Source organism: Odocoileus virginianus, chromosome 21 (genome assembly GCF_023699985.2).
Source record: "Odocoileus virginianus isolate 20LAN1187 ecotype Illinois chromosome 21, Ovbor_1.2, whole genome shotgun sequence".
NCBI lineage: Eukaryota > Metazoa > Chordata > Mammalia > Artiodactyla > Cervidae > Odocoileus > Odocoileus virginianus.
In genome coordinates, this window is record NC_069694.1 from 49,652,251 (window position 1) to 49,675,973 (window position 23,723).

Sequence of the window (23,723 nt, forward strand, 5' to 3'; positions counted from 1 at the left end):
GTATACATCCATAACTTTACCTATCTGTATATATATACATATATATAGTTTATAGTTATAACTTGAGACACAGAAAAACAAAGAGATGTTATAAAGCCAATTCCATTCAGAGAAAGTAGAGTATATTATATTTCATCAATTCTTATGGCTCATATTTCTTATCTCTTAACATCTTTGATAGGGACACACCTTAAAAATAATGGCATTTTTATATCTCTATAGCACAGACAACAGCTGTGACATAGTTATCTCTGCCTGTGAAAGGGCAACTATATGCAGAGAGTCATATTGGTCAAATAATGATCACAAATATGAATTTATGCATTGTTAATATTAGACATATTAAAGCAATTCTACTGTTTATATGTCTTCAAGAAGATCAAACTAGGGTTTAGCACCAAACAAAAAGTATTGTATTCATGGAAAGACAAGAAAACAAAGCAGTGTGATATACAATAAAACTCTATGCTCAAATAAATCTAAGAGTCTTTCACTAAATGTAACATTAAAAATCCAAGTGAAGGTGAACAAAGTTCTGAAGATCTATTTCATGGCACTGTTAATGTACTTCCCACTACCAAAGTATGCACATAAAATGGTGAAGATTGTAAATCTTATAGTGTGTGGTTTTTACCACATTTTTTAAAAGGGCAGTGAAAAAGCACTGTGTAATGTTAACTGACTGGTGTTCGTTTCTTAGAATCATACATTATAATGGTGCTTACAGTTAATTATAGTGTCTTGGGATTTTATGAAATACAAGATAGCTTTTAAAGTTCAGATACTGCTGTGTGCACACAATCTGTCACACTTCTCAAAGTTCTTATCTCTGTTGGTAAGTCAGTCACTTTGCCTTAGAACAGTTTTTATAAACTCAGGATATAAAACATGACCATACTGATGTATGTGAAAATATTTAAAAATAAAACGAATGGACATAAATTTCTTTTTCAGTATGGAATACCTCTTTATTCTCTTCTCAGAAAAAGAAAAAAAAAAACAAGAAATGAGAAATAGAAACATCTCTTACCTTTGATGAAAGTAAGAAATAATGGTATCCCTGAATTACAATATATTAAAAGGACAGGGAAACAGTATAGGCTTAGCAATATGGAAGAAAGGCAAACCAAAGTACCTACTACAAGAGATCCCAATAAGAAACAAGCTGATAAACCCCAATAACCATGGTAATGCTGGTAATGATCTGTTTCTTAAGGGTGGAGGTTACACGGCTTTCTTCACCCTATGGTAATTATTGAGCTATGCACTTGTGGTCTGGGCATTTATTTTTTATGTGTATTATGCTTTAATAAAAAATGGAAAATTTTTAAATCTCTTTAACAGATACTGTTTCAAATACATGCATACATCCTTTTCTCAATAACCTCTTCTATTTGGTAGCAATGAGAGGTACCTGGTATCTACTAAGCGGGGGAGAGGGGTGCATATTAGAAGGAAAATAGATCTAGTAGCTATTAAAATATATTTTCTATATATTATCTGCCTATTTGCTCCTGTCATGAATTCCTACTATTCTCTGAATTGAAAAGTAATCCTTTAAGTTCCTGATCCTAAAAAAGGCAGTAAATCTTCCAAACAGTTTTGTCTTAGTTTGATTTATGATGCTTCATGTGAATTTACTAAACTTTTAACTTACAGCTGTATGAGGATGTAAATATGCTTTCTTTGCAAAATTTAGTACTGACATAAAGAAAATGCTTTGGCAAGGTGTGACTATAAGAATAATTTTACCTGCAAGAAGTCAATCTGCATACAAGTGCTAGGCAACTCTGGTGTCAAAACACAAGTGTTTGTTGTGCAGCTTTCATACACAGTGCTATCCAAAAACTGACTGCATTCAACCTGTGAGCTGTGTCCTCTGACCATCACAGCACTAGTAGCAGATCCTTTCACTTGGTGCCCTTGAAACTCAACAGGCTGCAGTAAATTATTAAAAATGAGTAGCGAGAAATATATTTACAATGCATATATACAAAGAAAACAATGCATAACTCAGCTTTCTATTAAGTATTACTTTTTTTTTTTTTTTGGCCATGATACACAGCTTGTGGGATCTTAGTTCCCCAACTAAGGATCAAACCTAGGCCCTAGGCATGAAAGCACAGAGTCCTAACTACTGAACCACCAGGAATTCCCCACAGCTTTGCATTATAGACATCATGTGTGTGAGTGCATGCTAAGCTGCTTCAGTCATGTCCAGCTCTTTATGACCCTATGGACTGCAGCACACCAGGCTCCGCTGTCTATGAGATTCTCCAGGCAAGAATACTGGACTGGGCTGCCATGCCCTCCTCCAGGGGATCCTCCTGACCCAGGGTTCGAACCCGTGTCTCCTGTGGCACCTGCACCGCAGGTGGATTCTTTACCAAGGCCACCGGGGAAGCCCCTATAGACATCAGTGAAGTTTCTTCTTCTCTGTGTACTAACTGAACTGCAAGCTCCTTGAAGGCAGAAACTCTTCTGCTTCATCAAGGTATCCTGTGCATTTAACACCATGTTTGGAATGTAGAAAGGGAAGAAAGAAGGAACAGAGGAAGCATTTCCTTTGTTTAAAGGTTTTGTGAACTATCAGGCTATTAGCAGGGATATATATATATATATATATATATATATATTAGGGAGATGCTGGGCTCTTAGCCTCCCAGATAATCTGATCCTGTAGCTCTGAGGACAAACGAGGTCTAAGAGTACCTCACAGGGTGTCTCTCCCCCACTCAGAGACAGGGTCTGCTTTCAGACTTCAAATGGCTTTCTCTGCTGCCCCCTTGAGGGTTCTAGGATTTTTACTCTACACAAGGTGACAAAGTCTACCCAGAAGGTGGAAAAATAGTGTGTAGAGCTGAAGGAAAGTACGTAAAGAATGAATTTCTTTCCAACTGATAAATTAACAAAATGACAAAAAATATAATCTGAACATCCTTACTTAATAATGAAGATTTTAAACTACACATTTTAAAGGAACTAAAATGCCTCTGGAACAGGAGTTTTGTTGAAAACATTCTGAATTTTAAAATATAACACATATCAATTAAAAAAAAAGTCTAAACCTTTAAAGACTGTATATTTCTGCATTGTTTGATGGGGAATACAAATTCTCTATAAGCAAACAGATGCCTTGCTTTCTTTGCCGCTATGTCTATCTTTTCCAGAGGTATGCTGAGTTTTAAGAACAGAATCATTATTTACAAAACCCACCCATATATATGCTGTTATCTCTATCAACTTTTGCTGTGGAGTGGGCAGTACTACTTAGAGCTTTGGTTATATATACTTCTACCCATTTAGCCTGAAGTAAAAGTGGTGAAGTAAACTATAGTAAATAAAAAGCTATGGACATCTTCACTTTGTTCTGCACTGAACATTCATTAACTGTACTTTAAATATATCATTGTGTCCAATCCCTAGGGTATCCTATGTATAAATAATGCATTACCAGGGAATCAGTAACAGAGAGAGGGCTCAAGACCAAAAAACGGGGAGCAGTCATTAGTTTCTCTTGTTCTTAAAATCAGGCTAATTCATTTTGCTCACTAACCTGTCTATGAAAATTCTAAAGTTGTGTAAAAAACAGCAGGAAAACACAGTGGGTTAAAAAATCAATTCACAAATTTTACCTTGGGGTCTTTACAGGTTTCTCTCTCCATTTGTTTAGGACTGACAGCTAGAAAAGCAGTCTCTTCTTCACTGCCCAAGGAAAAAAACTAGGATAAAATATAAATTAGTGTGTTAGCTAAAATAATCTTGTAGGTGGTTTATAAGTTTGATGGGAAAATATTCCCAAACTTAAGAGTACACATCATCTCTATCTCGCTTCTCTCTATACATACACACAATAAACTGCCCCTGACAAAGGAGTGCTTTAGGAAAAAAAGGACTATCCTAGTGAATTTAAAAACTCAGCATATTCGAAAATTCTAATTCTAAACTTTAATTGAAATCTTTTAAGGCTTTATGTTATAAATCCCATACTAATATTTATGTTAATGCAGATTATTTAATTCAAAAATTAGTGTGAAATTAAAGGAGAAAAATCATAAAAAGTATAATACTTTATTTAAAAAATGAATCATTTTCTAGCAACTACAAAACACAATATATAGACAACAGCAACTAGGCATTTTTAGTTCAAGTTACTAAATAAAATAGCCATAATTTCCAATGTGAATTATAGACTTGGAGACTTTAAGACTTAGAAAATGAACTCAACTGTAGGAGTAATTTTTAATAATTATGAAGAAAAAAATTGTCATTAAAAGAGGTAAACTGTATTTCTTCACACAATGGTCACTTTCCTTTTATAACTCTATAAACACAACTGCCAATCAAGTAGCTCTTAAAAACATTCAACTCCTACTAGCACTTTTAATATAGTGAATTTTAAGTTAATTAGCATAGTATAGTATCTTCTAGCTCCTTTGCTATGTGTGACTAATTACACTTACAGAACTAAAGTGAAGGTGGCATTAAGTATATCCTTAAAGAGCACCCTAACTTTAAAGTCCCATCACTACTATATATGAAGAGTTTGTTTCAGAGTTGTAGCAAGAAAACTATCATAAAAACACAAATGTACTTCGATATTAATACTAAAGAGATTTAAATTAACTTTTTTTTGCAAAAGATTCTAAGACCTTTTTCATTACTGTGAGATTATAAAATATTTTGCTTTAAAAATATATGACATTTATTTTAAATGGCAACTCATCCTGAAGGGAAAAAGTGACAGTGGTAATTTTTTATACTTTGTGATAATTATCACTGAAAAAGTTTAAACCATATTTTTTTAACTGAAAAAAAAAAACAGTAAGAATGTGATCATTTGTAAGTTAAATTAGGAAGCTGCTGTTATGTTATACATTTGATCTTGTAATACTAATATAAGGGTGAAAAATGACTGAGTCACCACAATGAATTTTGTTTTGTGGTGTTTGAAGCAACACAGCCTGCAGATGCAGCTGTAACTGTTGATGGCAATTCTTGGATTGCGTAATGCTTGCAAGTTTGCAAAATTAACTTTATGATAAAAGATTTGTTATTTAACCAAATCCTATTGGCTACACAGGGCACTTAAGCCAGTATGCTCATCTAAAAAGGGTAACTAATTACAAATAAATTTGAAAACTGGCAATATAAAACACAAACATATAATTACATGCCATACTTATCTGGCATATACAGATACATACTTACCTGTATATACAGATACAATATCTGGTTACATTACATTTTAAAAGTTAACTCACCTGCAAAGACTGAAGTGATTCACTTGGTTCAACTTTATTTTCTTTTATCATCTTAGGAACAGAACATTAATATAAGCCAAAAGGTAACAGTAAGTTAGAAAATAAAAAATAAAGGACACCATTACTAGTAATCAAAGAAATAAAAGGTAGGTGTTAATTAAATACTATTTAACTTAGGAAGAATTTTAAAAGATCTTAGTACTGGTAAATATAAAGCGAAACAAATATTCCTATTGTAAAACATTAAAATATTTCAATCTGACTTATAGCAACATCTAAGATGTTCTTGGCCTTTCAAATTATCAGTTCCACTTCCGAGAATCAAATCTAAGGAAACACTTTAAAATGTAAATAATCATTTATGTGCAAAATTATCTACTAAAGTTTTATTTACAAAAGCAAAATGCTAGAAATAATCTAAATGTCCAAAATAGGGAATTACTTGTCCAAAGCATAGGATATCCACAGAATGGAATGGTAAGTAACCTTTAAAAGGTACATGTAAGGGACTTCCCTGGTGGCCCAGTGGCTGGGACTCTGTGCTCCCAAAGCAGGGGGCCCCGGGTTCAATCCCTGGTCAGGGAACTAGATCCCACATGCTGCAGCTAAGATCTGGTGCAGCCAAAAAAAAAAAAAAAGGTACATTTAAGAGTTTTTAATAATGTGAGAAAATAAAATACAATATTAAGCAGAAAGGATATACAACTATTTAGAAGGGACATAAAACTATTTGTACCCATTAATCTAACCACATTTTTTAATAGGCCAAAAAAAGCTGGAACTGTTAACAGTAATTATCTCCAGGTAATATGCATGCTAAGTCGCTTCAGTCATGTCTAACTCTTGTGATCCTGTGGACTGTAGCCTGCCAGGCTCCTCTGTCCAAGGGATTCTCCAGGCAAGAATACGGGAGTGGTTTGCCATTTCCTCCTCCAGGGGATCTTCCCACCCTAAGGATCGAACCCATGTCTGTTAAATCTCTTGCACTGGCAAGCAGGTTCTTTACCATTCAGGTGGTTTGGTAAGTTTTATTTTTTTACCTCTTTCTGTATTTAAAAACTGAGGAAAAAATTGATATTTTTTTTAAATGGTAACATGACAAATAAAATATGATACAAACTAGGAGTAAATGAAACAATAAAAGAATTGTTTCTTCAAAAGTGCTAAAAGCATCTTCACTGGGAAACACTAATTTAGATAATTTATTCTAGAATTTCAATTCACCCTAATTAGTATTATTATTTTTTACATTATTTCCATGGTTCCCAAACTGGTGTAACAAGGTACTTTGGAGTGCCTCAGTGTACTCAATGGGGCTCCACAAGATGATTTAAATTTGAGGGAAACACCGTGTCATTAGACATCTATCAGAAACTGAACAAACTACTAATTCAAGGTAGCTCAGTTTCAACATCAAACCTCCTGTCATTTCCGTCAGTGACAGCTTATCTTTGTGAAGCTGGGTTTTAAGAAATTGCTATGATAAAAATCAATTACCATGCAAAAATCAGTGTGGACCTAGAAACTGAATCTCTTCCAAGGTTTGAGAAACTGGACAGTGTCCAACAGGGACATGCATTCCATTAGTAAATGTTTAAAAATAAAATGCTTATTGCAATCATTTCACAGTCATATATGCATGTCATATATCAAATCATTATGTTACATATCTTAAACTAATACAGTACTGTTAGTTATATCTCCATAAAACTGGAAAGAAAAACCAAAATGCTTACTAAGTTAATAGGGCATGGTAAGTTTTTAATACTACTAACTAAATAAATGGAACTGCTAGCTATTTCCTCTGGCCAAGCGATGCAATAAAATCACTGAGATAAAGGGGAGGTGGTGAACCAAGATAGCTTCAAACCTTCGGTATTCCTATAATATCATTACAAATTCTAGAGCATTCTATCTGAAAATAATAAATACTGAGAAAAAAAATGTACCTGATGAGGATCCTGGTTCAGATGAGGAGACTTTGGTGTAGCTTGTGAAACTATTGTAGTCAATGGTTTCCTAGCTATAATGGACAAAATCCAATGATTTATTTGTCAAACATATAGTAGTGCTCTAAAATTTTTTAAAACTTATTTCTAAAACTGAGTGAAACAAGCAATGTAACCATTATCTTGAAATTACAGTATGCCAGACACTGGGGAAATAGCAGTGAACAAAACAAACAAGATCCCTTGAAAACAGAGGGACACAGAAGGTAAATAAATTCAGCCTGTGATACAGAAGGATTTCATAACACATGGCGATATAATAAAGTGGTTTTAGCAGGATGATCTGGAGAGATCTCTCATGGGAAGAAATGCTGAGACCTGAGGATAAGAAGACCGGCTATGCAGGAATAAAAGTGTTCAGGCAAAAGGCAAAAGTGTCAAGACTCTGAGACAGAAAAGCTGGTAAGGCTGCAGAATGGAAAGAAGGACAGGGTGGCTAAGTCAAAACACCTATCAGTTATCTGCTTAAAATGGGATTTTTACCCTTAAAAGAGATTCAATAATCTCAGTTTCTTCTAAAATCACCAATAAGACTATAATTTTTAAGTGATTACTTCTGGTAAAAAAAAAACAAACAACAAACATAGCTATATCTAGTGTAAACTTCATTCTTTACCAATTATTATTTTTGGTTTCATTATTTTCCTGTAAACATTCAGACTATATTTAAATGAAACAAAAATTTTGGAACTTGAGCTTATTTATAAAAAGAATTTTTAAAAGGCACTGGATGAAAATTATTTTTTCCTTTACTGCCTTCACTCAAGAATAAACTTCTAAATTAACATTTCTAAAATATATGCCATTACCTCACAAAAACTTTAACATATTGGAGAAAATGTTTTTAACATTTTCACACATCCTAAAATGGCGGTAAAACTGATTCTTCTCTAATTCTGAATTAAAATCCATGAAGTCATTTGCTATATTCCAATAAGAAATTCCATCTCCTCAAATTGGTCTCAAGAAAACCAACTTAATCATTCTTTAGAGAAACATCTATATCAGAAAATAGTCGATTCTCATTATTCAAAGATCCCACTTACTTACTAAAATTAATTTGTAACTCCCAGATCAAAGCTATCTTTCTGAGGTCATTTGCAGACACGCAGAATTATGAAAAAATGAGTTTCTTGATGTGCACATTCCCAGCTGAGGCAGAATAAGGAGACATTCCATCTTCTAATTTCAGCTCTCCTGCTACAAGTATCCCTTTTGCGATCGAGCTAGTACATTTTTCACAGTTGAGGGCTTTTCACTGGTGACTTTGCTATTTAAAATGTTTCCTACGTGTACTGCTGCCCAGCGTTCCTAAGTGCAAGAAGGCTATGGTGTCCCTCATGTAGAAAATAAGTGATAGGTTTCATCCAGGCAGGAGTTAGAGTGCTGCTGGTCATAACTTCAGTGTTAATCAATCACCAGTATATATTAAGTAAAGCATCTTTAAATGGAAACACACATAAAACAAGGTTTTACCACCATATGACCCAGCAATTCCACTCCTAGGCATATATCCTGAGGAAACCAGGGTTGAAAAAGACACATGTATCCCATTGTTCACTGAAGCACTGTTTACAAAAGCTGGAACAAGGAAGCAACCTAGATGCCCACTGACAGATGAATGGATAAAGAAATTGTGGTACATATACACAATGGAATATTACTCAGCCATAAAAAGGAACACATGTGAGTCAGTTCTGATGAGGTGGATGAACCTAGAACCTATCATACAGAGTGAAATGAGTCAGAAAGAGAAAGATAAATATTGTATTCTAATGCATATATGCAGAATCTATAAAAATGGTTCTGAAGAATTTACAGGGCAGCAGTGGAGAAACAGACATAGAGAGTAGACTTACGGACAATGGGGAGAGGGGAGGAGAGGGTGAGATGTATGGAGAGTGTAACATGGAAACTTCCATTACCATGTGTAAAATAGACAGCCAATGGGAATTTGCTGTGTCTCAGGAAACTCAAACAGGGGCTCTGTATCATCCTAGAGGGGTGGGATGAGGAGAGAAACTGGAGGGAGATTCAAAAGGGAGGGGATATATGTACACCTATGGATAGTTTATGTTAAGGTTTGACAGAAAACAACAGCATTCTGTAAAACAATTATTATCCTTCAATTAAAAAATTAAAAAAAACAAGGTTTTATACTGATTAGCTGATGAAAATGTTCTGACCAGAGGTTTGAAGGAAACTAACCCTGCATTTCTCCTAAAAGCAATGGCCTACTGTTCACTAATTTATGTTTGGTAACTTTATAGCACATATATCACACAAATAATGAGAATTAACTGTAATCCTCTTCTCCAACGTGATGAGAAAAAAGAAAAAATTTCCCAAAACTAAATTCTGTAACTCCTAAATCTTATATTAGAAATTTATATCCTTATCTGATATTGCATAACTACATCTACCCACATTTATTTTTCAATATTTTTAATTTTTTATAAAATAAATTATAGTAATAACCATCAAATTAACTACATTAAAAAAACATTTTCTAGGTACAATAATTTATTTCTATTTTTCTCAGGGATTCCTTGAGAATAGTAAGAGTTCAATTTTAACTTTTGAATATTATAAAGTAATTGTTCATATGTACATAATATTAGCTATCTCCTATATTATTTTTCTTTAAAAAATATGCTGTTGGCAAATACCATAAGCCAAGTCAAAAGGCCAATTAATAACAAAGTGAAAGAAAATATCTGCAACATATATCATAGATAAAGGGCTGATATTTCTAATATTTAAAGAATTCTTCCAAAAGAGAATAAAAAGACCAACAACCATGAAAAGACTGGATAAAAAGGTAGAAAAATAAATAAATAAATAAATAAAAACTGAAGCACAAAAAAAAAAACCAAATAGCAAAATGGGCACTGATGTTTCAGAAATGTTTGTTTGCTTTATTTAATGGTAAACTGAAAACACATCTTTTAAAATTTTGGTATGTATCCTATAATAAAGTGCCATTTTAAAGGTTGTGCTAATTTATCTTTGTATTAAAGACTGCTGAATTTTGTTAAAAAAAAAAAGGTAGAATAGACAGTTCAAGAAAAAAGACAAATGATGTTTAAGTATATGAAAAGCTCAACTTCACTTGCAGTAACAGAAATACAAACTTAAAATATGGTCTCATTTCTCATCTATTAGATTGGTAAAAATTCAAAAGCTTGGCAACATACTCTATTGGCAATGCTGTGCTGAAACAGGCACTCTCATACATTATTACTGAGAGTGAGAAACGGTATGATTCCTTTGAGGGAATTATGAAGTATCTAACAGATACACATTTACGCAACAAACCTACTGCTAGGAATTTGCCCTGAAGACAGACCTGCAATAACATGCAAAAAACCCATAGAGTTATATAGATATGAAAGGTTACTCATTGTCACATTATTTGCAATAACAAAATACTGGAGACTGGTTGCACAAATGATGGCTCAACCACACAGTAAAATATTACACAGCTGTAAACAAATGAGGAAGAGACATGCCATTCTAACCTTCAGGATTGCTATCTGACTCATATGTCTGCAGAGTTCCTTGTTGTTTAAAGGACATATTTTTCTTTTTCAATACTTCCAAGCCTTCCAAAGCCGTACTGTGTTCAGCCAATGATTTTAAGAGAGAAATGCTATTTACTAATCCAGAAATTTCTGAAGAATTTCTAAGATTATTCCTGTTTTGTTTGCTTTCTCCAGAAGTTTCAACATCAATATGGTCCTGGAATAAACTTTGACTCCTTCCCACCTCTTCAGATTCAGAAATATGTGATTCTGTGTCTCTGGAAATATGTGTTTTTCCCAATGGGTAACACAAAGAATTGGAAGCTTGGGTCTGTGATTTATCAAGTGCAATACATTCTTTAGAATGAATCTGTTTGGCATTTAATAGCTGGATACTGTTGCCACTGCGAGAGGTTAATAGTAAAACCTGATTGGTATTTTTGTCTAAGTCACTTCCCAAAATAAGAGGCCGAGTCTGAGCCTGTTCTGAAAATGGGTTGTTCTCAGGTTTCTGATCAGTGGCTGTGTTTAAAAAATGAGTAATATTTAAATTTGTGTTCATACTTTCAGATTTACTTGGGAAGGAAGCACTAATGGATTTATTAGCGCCTTCATCATTTTCTACATATCTATCATCAGTCCACTCTAAAGATGAGTCAAAATTGCTTAATGTGTCACTACACACCTCCTTTATTTCTTCTCCAGTGTTTCCAGCTTTCCAAGTTTCTGTGTCATAACCTACACAAGTTTTATCACAAAACTGTGATGGCAGAATCTCTTTCGTGGGAAATGTCTCTGAAAGTTTGTCCCCAATAGACGTTGAGAGAGGCAGATGTTCACTGCTAACTTCTTTACAACTTATATTCTCACATCTTGAATTGCTGCTATTAACCGAAGTTTCCTTCACCCAATCCTCTGAATCCTGGGAAATTTTGCTGCTTTCCTGTGATTCCTCTTCAGTGTCACTGGTTTCAAAATTGTTTAGATTAAATGTGACTTCCACAAGTGGCTGTGATATATCACTCATGGGTTCATGAATACTACTAAGGCTTTCATTGTTAGTACTACTTTTAGAAAATATATTAGTACTATCATCAGAGATCCCAGAATTGTTACTTAGTGAAGATTCAATTTGTAGATGTTCATACTTTTTTTCTGGTGTTCCACTTATATTTATCTCCTGCGCTTTTTCTCTAATAAGAATTGATCCTTTTATGCCTATCTGGTCATTTTGATCAACAGATCTTTTATTACTTTTTTGAATGTCAGAATCTAATAATAAGCCATCATTTTCTACAATGCTACAATTAATTGGTAAGCTACTGTTTTCATAGAATGAAGAAATTTCTAGTTTTCCTTCTTGATCCCAGGATTGATCATTATCATCTATTAGCTTATCTTCATTATACCTTTTTCCCTTTTCAGCACATGTTTCAAAGAACTGGATTCTTTTTTGCATCGAAAGGTCTTTCAAGTTTAAATTACCTTCTTGGGTCTTGGGTTTCTTTTCTGCATTTTTTCCATCTACTGTAGAAGAATGTACAGGTGAACTCTGTGAGGATAAATACATGGCCCACCGACTTTTATTTCTCATGGCATTTTCTGATTGATGCTGGTTGTGTAAACTTTCTGTGCTCTTCACTTCAGCAAACTCTTCCTGTTCAATTAAGCAATTTGGTTCAGTAGGAATTTCTAAACTTCCATGTGGTTGTATCTGAGGGAAATGTCCTATAATCTCAGAATTTCGCTCCTTAGACATACTTGTGGATGTGGACTTCAGAAGAGCTAATATCTGGGCTTTGCTTCTAATGTTTTGTGAAACTCCTAAACCGTGAGATACCAAACTATCTCTTTTCATGGACTCATCGGTCAGTAAAGGATCTGAATGCTTATTTACAGAACTGATAGGAGAGCAAACATAATTTTCTTCACATAGCACTTCTGGGTTAATCTTGAAGGATGGAGTAGAGATAACTGAAGAAAAAGGTATGCCATTTCGCTCTCTGTTCTTGTAAGTGACAATGTTCTCTGAGTCTGTTGGCGTATTACTTGTATCTTTCTTGCCAACTGTCGAAAACAAAGGAGGTGTACTGTACAATGGTGAAAGAAAAACAGGACCAGGTTTCTCAGACTCAAGTGAAGCAGCTGGTTCACTATTTTCTGTAATAACCGTTTTCTTTGGCACTTGACGTGGTCCTTGAAAACCCTAAAAATATTAAACAATTATTAGCTGTTCTATAGATGATAAAGAAAATGTAAAATGAACTGGCTAAAAAAGAAAAAAGAATGTGCATGTTTTACAAGATAAATAATTAAGATATAAATTTTGGGGAACTTCCCTGGTGGTCCAGTGGCTAAGACTCCCTGCTACCAATGCAGGGGGCCTGGGTGTGACCCCTGGTCAGGGAACTAGATCCCACATGCCACAACTAAGACCCAGCATAGCCAAATATATATATATGTATATATATATATAAATTTTGCTATGCTAAAATGCAAACACTCATTTGTATTAAGATTAGAGTTTACTTCCTTTCTCCCATAGCCTTTACTATGAAGTACTGTTTTAATCATACAGTACAACAGCTTAGCAATTCACTACTTCTTGAAATGATTTTATAAATATATATTGACTTATTATTTTCAACAGAGAAACTTACAGTAAACTTCCTTTTTAAACCAGCAAGCTGACACCCAAGGGATCGGCCAGAAGACATACACCTCTTTGAATTTAATACTGGTGCTTCTTTAATGACATCCTGCTTGACAGCTGTGCTTCCAGCAACTTTAACCTCCTCAACTGTGATTAAGTACCGATCACTTTCTAAATCATCTCCAGGTTTAACCTAAATTTTAAAGAATAAACATCAAAATCATATATGTCTAATTATTTGATGATATATGTGTTGCAATAAGCTTCCAGCACAGGCAAAGACACAATGGATATCCAATAAATAGTTGCTAAATGAATCAGTAACTAAATTATTTATTACTATGCACTAGTTACCTATCAAAAAGCACACAAAAAAGTAATACAATAAAATAAATTCACTAATTTGTTTATTCAAAAATATATATTAAGAATTATATGAGCACTTTTGTTACATGCTGGTGATACAAACAACAAAACTCTGCTTCATCTCAAGGATTTTACTTAGAATTCATAAAATTAAATGTAATTCTTAAATTAGAGCTATTAAATAATCAGTTATATGTATATCTTTATAAATTAATTGAACTAGATACATAAAATTATCATGAATTATTATAAACTGTTACTTAAACAATTATATTCCAAAATAGCATTTCTAATCACTTTAATAAACAGAATACAGTACTATCACCATTTCAGACTGCAACATAAAAAGATTATCAACCTTGTTGGTAATATGCAAAATCTGTGTATTATCAGATAAGGTACTCAATCTTTACTCGTGAAATGACAATAACCGTTGTTACCATCAACTAAGTATCTACTAAAATAACGCTCCTCCTAGACCCTCTTTTGATAAATATAAAAATTCCACTACCATTTTTGTCATAAAATTTTAAAACAGATTAAGTACCATGGCCAAAATCAACACAATGATAATAAAAGTATACATTTTAGTACTTTGAGAATCACTGTACTAAACAGCGAGGCACTTTATTTACCTAAGCTATTTCTAATTTTCTGACCAATCGAGTCGACTATGTCCATGGGCCTCATTTTATAGTAGAGAAGGTGAACATAGAGAGGTTAGGTTAGCTAGGAAGTACGTGAAAGTGGGAAATAAATCCAGAACAAACAACTTCTACTATCCTTATTCTTTATACTAAAATATGCTTTTGGTTCCCTTTTCTTCCTTCTCCAGAGAAACACATAAATATTTGAGAAAATATTTTAAATAAGAACAACTTCACAAAATATATCCCACTATAGTTCTCTGCTTTTCACACATAATAGAGTTAGAATAATTTTCTTGGCTCAAATCCCAGCCTTACCACTTTAACATGGGTAAATTACTTAATCTTTAATACTTTAATCTTTCTATACTCTTAGTCTATAAAAATCACAGGGCTATATAAAGATTAAATAAAACAATATCTAAAAGCCTTTAGCAGAGTCTAGCTAATAATAAATGTTCAATAAATACTATCTATAATTACTAATATCAGTACCATTACTATACTATTTAACAATATTCACAAAGGAAGTAAAAGATTTTTTAACAATAGCTTAAAAATAAGATATATTAAAATACCTCAAGGCACTTAAGAAATAAACTCTCCAAACATCCTCCTTTGTCATCATATAAAATTGCCTATATTAAAACAAAAGAAATATTAACACTGTTTAAAAAAAAAGACAATATAATTCTACTTTTCTTAAATATCTTCAAAGCAAATAAAAAGTTGTTATATAAGTAAATCATGTCTTGAAAGGATTACCCACTTTGTAAACTTGGATTAGAAATCCATGGCTGATTCATGACAATGTATGGCAAAAACCACTACAATATTGTAAAGTAATTAGCCTCCAACTAATAAAAATAAATGGAAGAAAAGAAAAAAAAAAAAAGAAAGTACATCTATCTCAAAGGTTTACTAATCATCCATTCAGTGTGTGCAAGACAGCAAAGGCATACACATAAATTCAAGAAATTAATCCCTACCAGGAGAATCTTAGAATGAAACTGGGGAGAAAACAGAATTAGAATAAGTTATAGGAGGCAAATCAGGAAACAGTATCAGTGAAGAGTTTATTGTAATGGTGTGATATGAAGGATCAAAGAGATGATTAGAACTTGAAATAAGTCCTCAGGAATGGGCTAAAACAATTGTTTGAGGCATAAAGAGTAAAGCCTACTGAATGTACAGCACATGGGAGAAAAAGGAAACTAAGGTGAGCATCACTTTCTGGCTTTCTCCTGTGTCTCTCTAGCTCTCTAGCCATGCTGCTCGATGTTCGATCTCACAGTCATGTCTGACTCTGTGCGACCCCATGGACTGCAGCAAGCCAGGCCTCCCTGTCCCTCACCATCTCTCCAAGTTTATGTCCATTGCACCAGTGATGCCGTCCAGCCATCTTATCCTCTGACGCCCTCTTCTCCTCCTGCTCTCAATCTTCCCAGCATCAGGGACTTTTCCAATGAGTCAACTGTTTGCATCAGGTGACCAAAATACTGGCGCTTCAGCACAAGCCCCTCCAACGAGTATTCAGAGTTGATTTCCCTTAAGACTAACTGATTTGACCTCCTTGCTGTCCAGGGTACTTTCAGGAGTCCTCTCCAGCACCACAGTTCTAAAGTATCAATTCTTTGGTGCTCTGTCTTCTTTACGGGCCAGCTCTCACAACTATACAATTGCACATGGCCACTGAGAAGACCATGGCCTTGACTGTAAGGATCTTTGTCAGCAGAATAATGTCTCTGCTTTTCCACATTGTCTAGGTTTGTCATAGCTTTCCTGCCGAGAAGCAATCGTCTTCTGATTTCATGGCTGCAGTCATCATCTGCAGTGATTTTGAAGCCCAAGAAGAGAAAAATCTGTCACTATTTCCACCTTCTCCCCTTCTATTTGCCATGCAGTAATGAGGCCAGATGCCATGATCTTAGTTTTTTTAATAGTTAGTTTTAAGCTGGCTCTTTCACGCTCCTCCTTCACCCTCACCAAGAGGCTCTTTAGTTCCTCTTTGCTTTCTGCCATTAAAATGGTATCATCCACATATCTGAGGTTGTTGCTGTTTCTCCTGCTTGTCTTAATTCCAGCTTGTAACTCATTCAGCTGGCATTTCTCATGATGTGCTCAGTGTATAGGTTAAACAAACAGGGTAACAGCAGACAATCCTGTCTATTCCTTTCTCAATCTTGAATCAATCAGTTGTCCTGTACTGGGTTCTAAATGTTGCTTCTTGACCCGCAAACAGGTTTCTCAGGAGACAGGTAAGATGGTCTGTATTCCCATCTCTTTAAGAGCTTTCCATAGTTTGTTATGATCCATACAGCGCAAGGCTTTAGCCTAGTCAATGAAACAGTTTCAAAATGAAACTCAAAATCTTCATTGTTCCCTCTAAATGTGCTTTTCTTTCTCAGAGATCCTATCTCACTCAGTACCATGATCATAATATAGAAACCTAAAAGTCAGTCTGGATTCTCCTCTCCTTCATATTCAAGACCTTCAGATTCTGTATTTTCACAATTTCTCTCTATTATCATTTCTCTCCATTGTCAAGGCTAATGCCGGCTTGGTCAGAGCCCCATTACGTTTTGTCTATATTATTCTACAGCCTCTTTATTATAAGTCCTCTAAATCCAATCTGACTTTCATCATATGCCACTTGAAGGGTATGTTAGACATAGCTGCCAAAGTGATCTTTCTAAAAATAGAAACATGATTATGTCATTCTTCTGCTCCTAATTCTTCACTGGTACCTCAGGCTGAGCACACAAAGTCCTTTATAAAATGCCTCCTGCCCACGTCTTTAGCTGTATCTCCTACAGTTTTCCAACATAGACCCTTATTCCAGCCACAGTCAATTGTTTCTAGTTCCCAGAAGTGTTTCACACTGTGCTACACCTCCACATTGTTACAGCCATGACTCCAGGCTCAGCTTCCTTCCCTCAAACCTATCAACTTTGTTTACAAAATGAAACAAATACTCAAAAGAATGCTCTTCATCCAGAAAGACTTCTTTGAACCAGAGTCAAATTTTGACATCTCTCATTTGTAATCTCACAGAACCTTAAGCATATCTCTGTACATATTTTAATTATTAGGCTCTTAGATAAAAATTAGATAAAAGTCCCTTGAAGACAAAATCTATAACAAGTTACTATTCACTGCATGCTTTAAATGTGCCTGATACCTCATTAAGAGGTTTGTTTTCTTACAAGTAGTCTTTCTATATTAAAAAGTTTCTTTTACTGATAATTTCAGAGTGATAGATATGTATAAGTAGAATAAGGACGGAATATGGAGATCTTTAATTGCTGGCTTCATTCAGGAGGCTACAATCTTGCCAATGTGTCCAATATGTTATCAACTCATCTGTAATAAAGTTCTTCTTTTAAATTTGGTAATATTAAGAGAAACAATAGAACCTACATCTCCTGCATTGGCAGGTGGATTCTTTGCCACTGAGCCACCTGAAAAGTCCAAAATATACAACAGATGCAGGTTCAAACCCTGGGTCAAGAAGATCCCCTGGAGAAGAAAATGGCAACCCACTCCAGTATTCTTGCTTGGAAAATCCCATAGACAGAGGAGCCTGGCGGGCTACAGTCCATGGGCTCACAAAGAGACACAACTCAGCAACTAAACAACAACAACTGTTAATTTGATGAGAGTAAATCTTAAAAGTCCTGATCACAAGGAAAAGAAAAAGAATTTTTCTAACTGTGGATGGTGATGGATGGGAAACAGACTTACTGTGATCATTCTGCTATGTATACACATATCAAATTATTAAGTTGTACACTTGAAACTAAAATAAAGTCATGTCAGAAATATACCTCAATAAAATAAATGACTACAGCATTGCTCTCCCTCATCCCTTCACTGGAAGGCCTATATAGAACAAAAAGGCCAAGTAAGAGAAAACTCTTGCCTGTCTTTGAACTGAAACATCAGTTTTTTCCTAACTTATAACTCAAACTGAAATACTGGCTCTTCCTGGGTGTCAGGCCTGTTGGCATAAACACTAAAACCACATTATTAGTTCTCATGGGTCTCCAGCTTGCCAACTACACATGTTGGAACTTGCCAGCCCCTGTGATCGCATTACACAATTCCTTCCAATAAATCTCCCTTTCCTCCATAGAGAGAGATAATTTATGCATCTTTATACATTTCTACAAAAGCATGAAGGCCTGAGTCCTGAGCAAAAATTTTAATCATGGGAAGAGAATTAGCCAGCAGAAAATACTTACAAGTGGACAGTAAGCAACATTAGGATAGTCTGGCATCACAGAAGTCAAATGAAGAAGAGGTGATATGATGAATGAGGAGACCAGGGTATTAAACAAGGTCATGAGAACTGATAAGAGTAGAACATTTAAATTTGACAGATAAAGGTAATGATAATCAAGGCAGGAAAAGACACCCATAGAAGGATCACTATATCTAGTAGGGTCAAAAATTTATCCTAGTAAATAATTCTCTCAAGACTTGATAGGATATCCAAAAATAATGAAGAAAATCCAAAAATAGAAGAAATGAATCCTACACATAATTTCAGAAATTGGCAGCTTTTCTAAAATATGTACCACTACATTGTGAGCATTGTTGTGTTACAAATATATTTTATAGTAGTTTTTTTGGTATAGTTAAACTCTTATTACTGCATAGGAAAAAAAAGCACCAAAATTCCTAAAAAGTTTCATAGAAAATCTCATTTAAAAAAAAAAATCAAAGGAAATTAAATAGTATGAACTGAGCTTTTATAATCCACAAATTAATCACTGTGATATAGGAATCATTTGACAACTTCTGTTTTCATATCAGCTTATAGACATATCCAAGATTTTATCATCCACAAACTTTTCTTAATATTCAATCAAAAGAACCCAACTTTTAGACTCCTTAGTCCACTGTTTTGCACTTACTTTGTTTCCTAAGTGAGTGATCTTCAGAATTCCATCTTGCCATACTTTTGACTTCTTCATCTTTTGATGAGTATACAGTACCTTATTTCCAAAAGTACAAAGGAGAGAAATGGTTTCTACTTCCATGTATTAAATGTTATATATTTTTATACCCTTCTTTTATACAAAAAATATGTAAGACATCACAAGGATCTTTTATTTATCAAAATAAAAGCACAGATCTCATAACAATGAAACATCAATTAAAAAAAAAAAGAAAGAAGGAAACTTGATAGTGAAAGACAATGGAGGGGAAAAAGGAGAGGTAAGAGTATAAAAGGGTCCTGACACCAAAGAGGTTAAGAGCCATTCATCTAGATAGAACAGACATGCCAGTTTTTCAAGAGAAAGAAATTATTTCCTGGTTCCAAACTTCCAAAGAATTTGTTCCAAAGAACTTTGCATAACCAATGTGAACTCTAGGCAAAATACAGGGCTGCCAGACAGAATACAGGGCAATATTTAAGAGAGGCATACTTATACTAAAAAATTATTCACTGTTTAGCTGAAATCCAAATGTAACAGAGTGTCCTATTTTAGTTTGGGTTTTTGTTTTTTGTTTTTATTTGGTTGCACCAGGTCTTAGTTGCAGCATGTGGGATCTTCTATCCTCACTGTGGCATTCAGAATCCTTAACTGCAGCATGTGAACTCTTCATTGCAACACGTGGGATCTATTTCCCTGACGAGGGATTGAACCTGGACTCCTTGCCTTGGAAGCAAAGAGTCTTAGCCACTGGATCACCAAGAAAATCCCAGGTTTGGGGTTTTTAAAACATTTATTTTAGGTTTTTTATAGCTAAATCTAGCAAAACAATTGTGAAACATGAAAGGAAGGAAGGAAAGAGGAAACAGTGAAAACAAACATGACTTACAATAAATTCTTGGCTTTCCATTGTTTCTTCTGAAATTATCGTCAGGTCCAGAAAATAATCAGTGGTCACTCAACTATTTATAGCACCTAAAATGAAAAATGACAAACATTCAACCCTGATGAACAGAGTAAGTAGCAACTACAATTTTTCCCTGCAAACTCTTGACCAAAGAGAGGTATTTATGTGTTGAGACTAAGTAACTACCAAGGAGAACACACACGTAGGGAATTCCCTGGCAGGCCAGTGCTGTGCACTCTGCTTTCGCTGCACACGGCCCAGTATGAACCACTGGTCAGGGAACTAAAACCCCACAAGCTTCCAGGGTAAGCCAAAAGAAGAAAAAAGAAAAAAAACAACCCACAGATGCAATCAAATTATCTGCCGCTGAGGACCCTACAGAATAGTGACACCACACGGGAAAAAGAATTTTCCAAGTAAAGAGAAAACTAATTAAAATATATAAAATAATGAGTAGGCTGCAGACATTTTTCCAGGTGCCATAATATGTATCAGAAAATTGATTCTTCCCTCCCCCAGAAGCATGGTTTCTCTGAGAAAGAGCTTCAATTTCTAAAATTCTCTGAATTGCTATGATCACCACAAGGTGGCCCCCTTGCATTTCAAATCTTTCCTTTTACATTTTCAAAGTCAATGTAACATAGTATCTAAGACCAAATATAAATTATAATACCGCTCCAAGGAAAAACTTTTCCAATATAATTGCAATGAGCACTATACTTATCACTTGCTATTGGATAAAACTGTTATTGTGGGCAAAGCTGGAAATCTAAAATCACTGATAATGAACTGAAGAAGTAAACAGAGATGCCAAAGAAAAGTATTATTATTTTTAACCACTGCCTTAGATCCCTGGGCCAACAGCATTAGCAACACCTGGGAGCTAGTTAGACATTCAAATTCTTGAGTCTTGACCTATTAAATCATAAAGGCAGGCATTGGGGTCCAGTACCCGTAATTTAAAAAGCACTGCAGGTGACAGTGATACACACTCAAGTTTGAAACCTACAGGTATTCAGTAAAGCAATAATTTGGAATTCTGGATTAAATTCATCCTTTTTACATATAAAATGCATAAAAATAGGCCACCTACATGTTATTTATAAATCACATATATTTAGTACTTATTGTGTGCTATGTACTGTGCGTACATAGCGCTAGGCCAACATACTAAAATGAACAAAATACTACTCCCAGTCTCAAGGAATTTTCAGTATAGCAGGGTAATAAACAGTAATTGCAAAAAATATGGAAGGAAAAGCACTGGAGGGGCACCCAACTCAGTCTAGGGCATCAAACAAGGTTTCCTGAAAGACATAATGCATATACTGTAAACTGAAATAATCATTAACCAAGGAAAAATTCCAAGGAGGGTATTTCCAAATAAGAATAACATGTACAAAAAAGCTGTGGAAGACTTAGCAAGACATCATCAAGAAATTCTAGTTTATACTCAAGTGTAAGATAGTGAGTTGTGAGAGATAAGACTAAAAAAGTGAGCAATAACAGGATGCGAAGGACATTCTATTTTATGCTAAGTTGTTTGGACTTTTTAAAAAGACAGTAGGAGGCCAAGGCAGAATTTTAAGAATAAGATTACATAATCTGACTTGGGTTTTACAAAGATTGCTCTGGCTGCCAAATGGAGAAAGGGTAGGGCAAACAGTACACAAATGAGATATGAATACTTGTCCCATGACATAGTTCACAGCACAGGACCAGACCTACAGAGGCACTGCCTTTCAGAAATGTAACTCCATATCCTAATCCCTCCCCTCCAGCTTACAGGATCGCTAGGTGCCTAGTGAATGCCAAGAAGATAACAGAGGTCCAAAGAAACACATAGTTCACTGCTGCTTTTACAGCAACTTGCCTCCAGCCACTGAATGGGTTAGACATCCCATATATGTAGATGAGACTACATAGTGTCAACACAATGCTTGGCATGTAGCAGTTAACATTAGATCGCTTTAATAACAGCTATTATTTATTCAGTGTAAATTATATGCTACACACTGTTAAAATGCTTTAAATGTTTACACCTTATAGTACAGATACTATTTTTTATATTCATTTTACAAAAATAGGAAGTGAGGTACATAATAAGTATGTAATTTGCCTAAGATCATGAAGTAAACAAATGGCAGATTCAGAATTCAAAACTAAATCGTCTAAATTCTAGTGTTCCTATTCACAAAAACTACATTATGTGACTATGGAATACCTACTGTATCAGGCAAGAATGGGACTGGATTCTTTACATATAATATTTATCAGTCTCATAATCCTGAAAAGTTATTACCATCACAATTTACAGGTTAGAAATCCAGTATTTACTTCTTTAGGATTACTTATATGCTGTTTACCAACTGCAAAATAAATTTCCCCATTGTTTTCCTAAATTAGAAATATTACTTGAGGGATTTGCAATTTAAAATGTATTGAGAAGGTCCAAACTCTTATGAGTGGTAGATTAATTTAAAGGATTACACTTCAAAAAAAAGGGGAGAGATTAGATGTTTTGTGATAATTTACTAAAGAAATACATACATATCTTCACACATACACATACATTATTGTGCTTTTATAAATTTATGTATAAATTCGGTGTTATCACTAAAATATGAGCTGTTCTTGCTAGGTACGATGAGATGTTTTTGGTTCTTTTCTTTTGGAACAAGCAGGATCTTTCGAATCCCTAAATGGTTCACAGATATAAAAATTTTAAGAATCACGAGCCCAATAGCCTTTTAAGAAACCGTCCAGTGCTCGCTTCGGCAGCACATATACTAAAATTGGAACGATACAGAGAAGATTAGTATGGCCCCTGCGCAAGGATGACACGCAAATTCGTGAAGCGTTCCATATTTTTCAGCCAAATAGATAGATAAATATTAAAAAAAAAAAAAGAAAGAAACCGTCCAGTCCAGACAACCAAAAGATGCTCACATTTCATTTGCCAACGTTCTAATTATCACGATCTTCTGTAACCAGATGACAATGAAGTGACCCTTTGTCAGTCCTAAAAATAAACAGCAAAACCATCCCCGGTTCTCACACGGATACCGGAACTGCAAAGCAGGAGTTGGGGGAAGGTGGTAAAGACAAAGCACTAATTATTTACAGGTTGCTGGGGAAAGCCGTGATCCAACCTTGTCTCCACACAGCTTCCTTACCGGACCCCGTCTGGCGGAGCAAACTCCTTCGCCCGTCGCATCAAAATCACTGACAGCACCTCGGGCTCAAAACTCCATCCTATCTACCCTCACTCCCCAGAAACTCCCGACTGGAAACAGCTCTTTTAACTTGCTTATTGCACAAAACCCACTTTCGAACTTCTCCCGCGAAAAGTAGTGACATCATCAACTCGCGACCGCACCAAATCAAACCCCAGGTTCCGGAACTGAATG

General features: G+C 34.8%; 1 protein-coding gene and 1 non-coding gene across 13 annotated transcripts in view; one reads left to right on the forward strand and one right to left on the reverse strand.

Annotated features, from left to right (window-relative positions):
• ZGRF1 (zinc finger GRF-type containing 1) overlaps nt 1–23,688 on the reverse strand; it is a 54,498-nt gene extending 30,810 nt beyond the window's left edge. For 5 of the 12 annotated variants that reach the window (XM_020887937.2, XM_070452293.1, XM_020887930.2 and 2 more), the window contains exons 1-10: nt 23,438–23,688; nt 20,296–20,381; nt 19,383–19,463; nt 15,042–15,101; nt 13,458–13,643; nt 10,795–13,003; nt 7,214–7,287; nt 5,265–5,315; nt 3,636–3,722; nt 1,753–1,938 (exon numbers count right to left, since the gene is read on the reverse strand). In XM_020887937.2, coding sequence (XP_020743596.2) covers nt 1,753–1,938; nt 3,636–3,722; nt 5,265–5,315; nt 7,214–7,287; nt 10,795–13,003; nt 13,458–13,643; nt 15,042–15,101; nt 19,383–19,463; nt 20,296–20,316 — 2,955 coding nt within the window. In that variant the 5' untranslated portion in view covers nt 20,317–20,381; nt 23,438–23,688. Of the gene's footprint in view, nt 1–1,752; nt 1,939–3,635; nt 3,723–5,264; nt 5,316–7,213; nt 7,288–10,794; nt 13,004–13,457; nt 13,644–15,041; nt 15,102–19,382; nt 19,464–20,295; nt 20,382–23,262; nt 23,385–23,437 lie in introns of all 12 variants that reach the window. The other 7 variants (XM_070452295.1, XM_070452294.1, XM_070452291.1 and 4 more) reach the window with 6 other exon arrangements.
• Nucleotides 23,079–23,185, forward strand: LOC139030285 (U6 spliceosomal RNA). Its single transcript, XR_011482589.1, has one exon. It is a non-coding gene; the product is annotated as a U6 spliceosomal RNA (small nuclear RNA).
• Nucleotides 23,689–23,723: the final 35 nt, after the last annotated feature.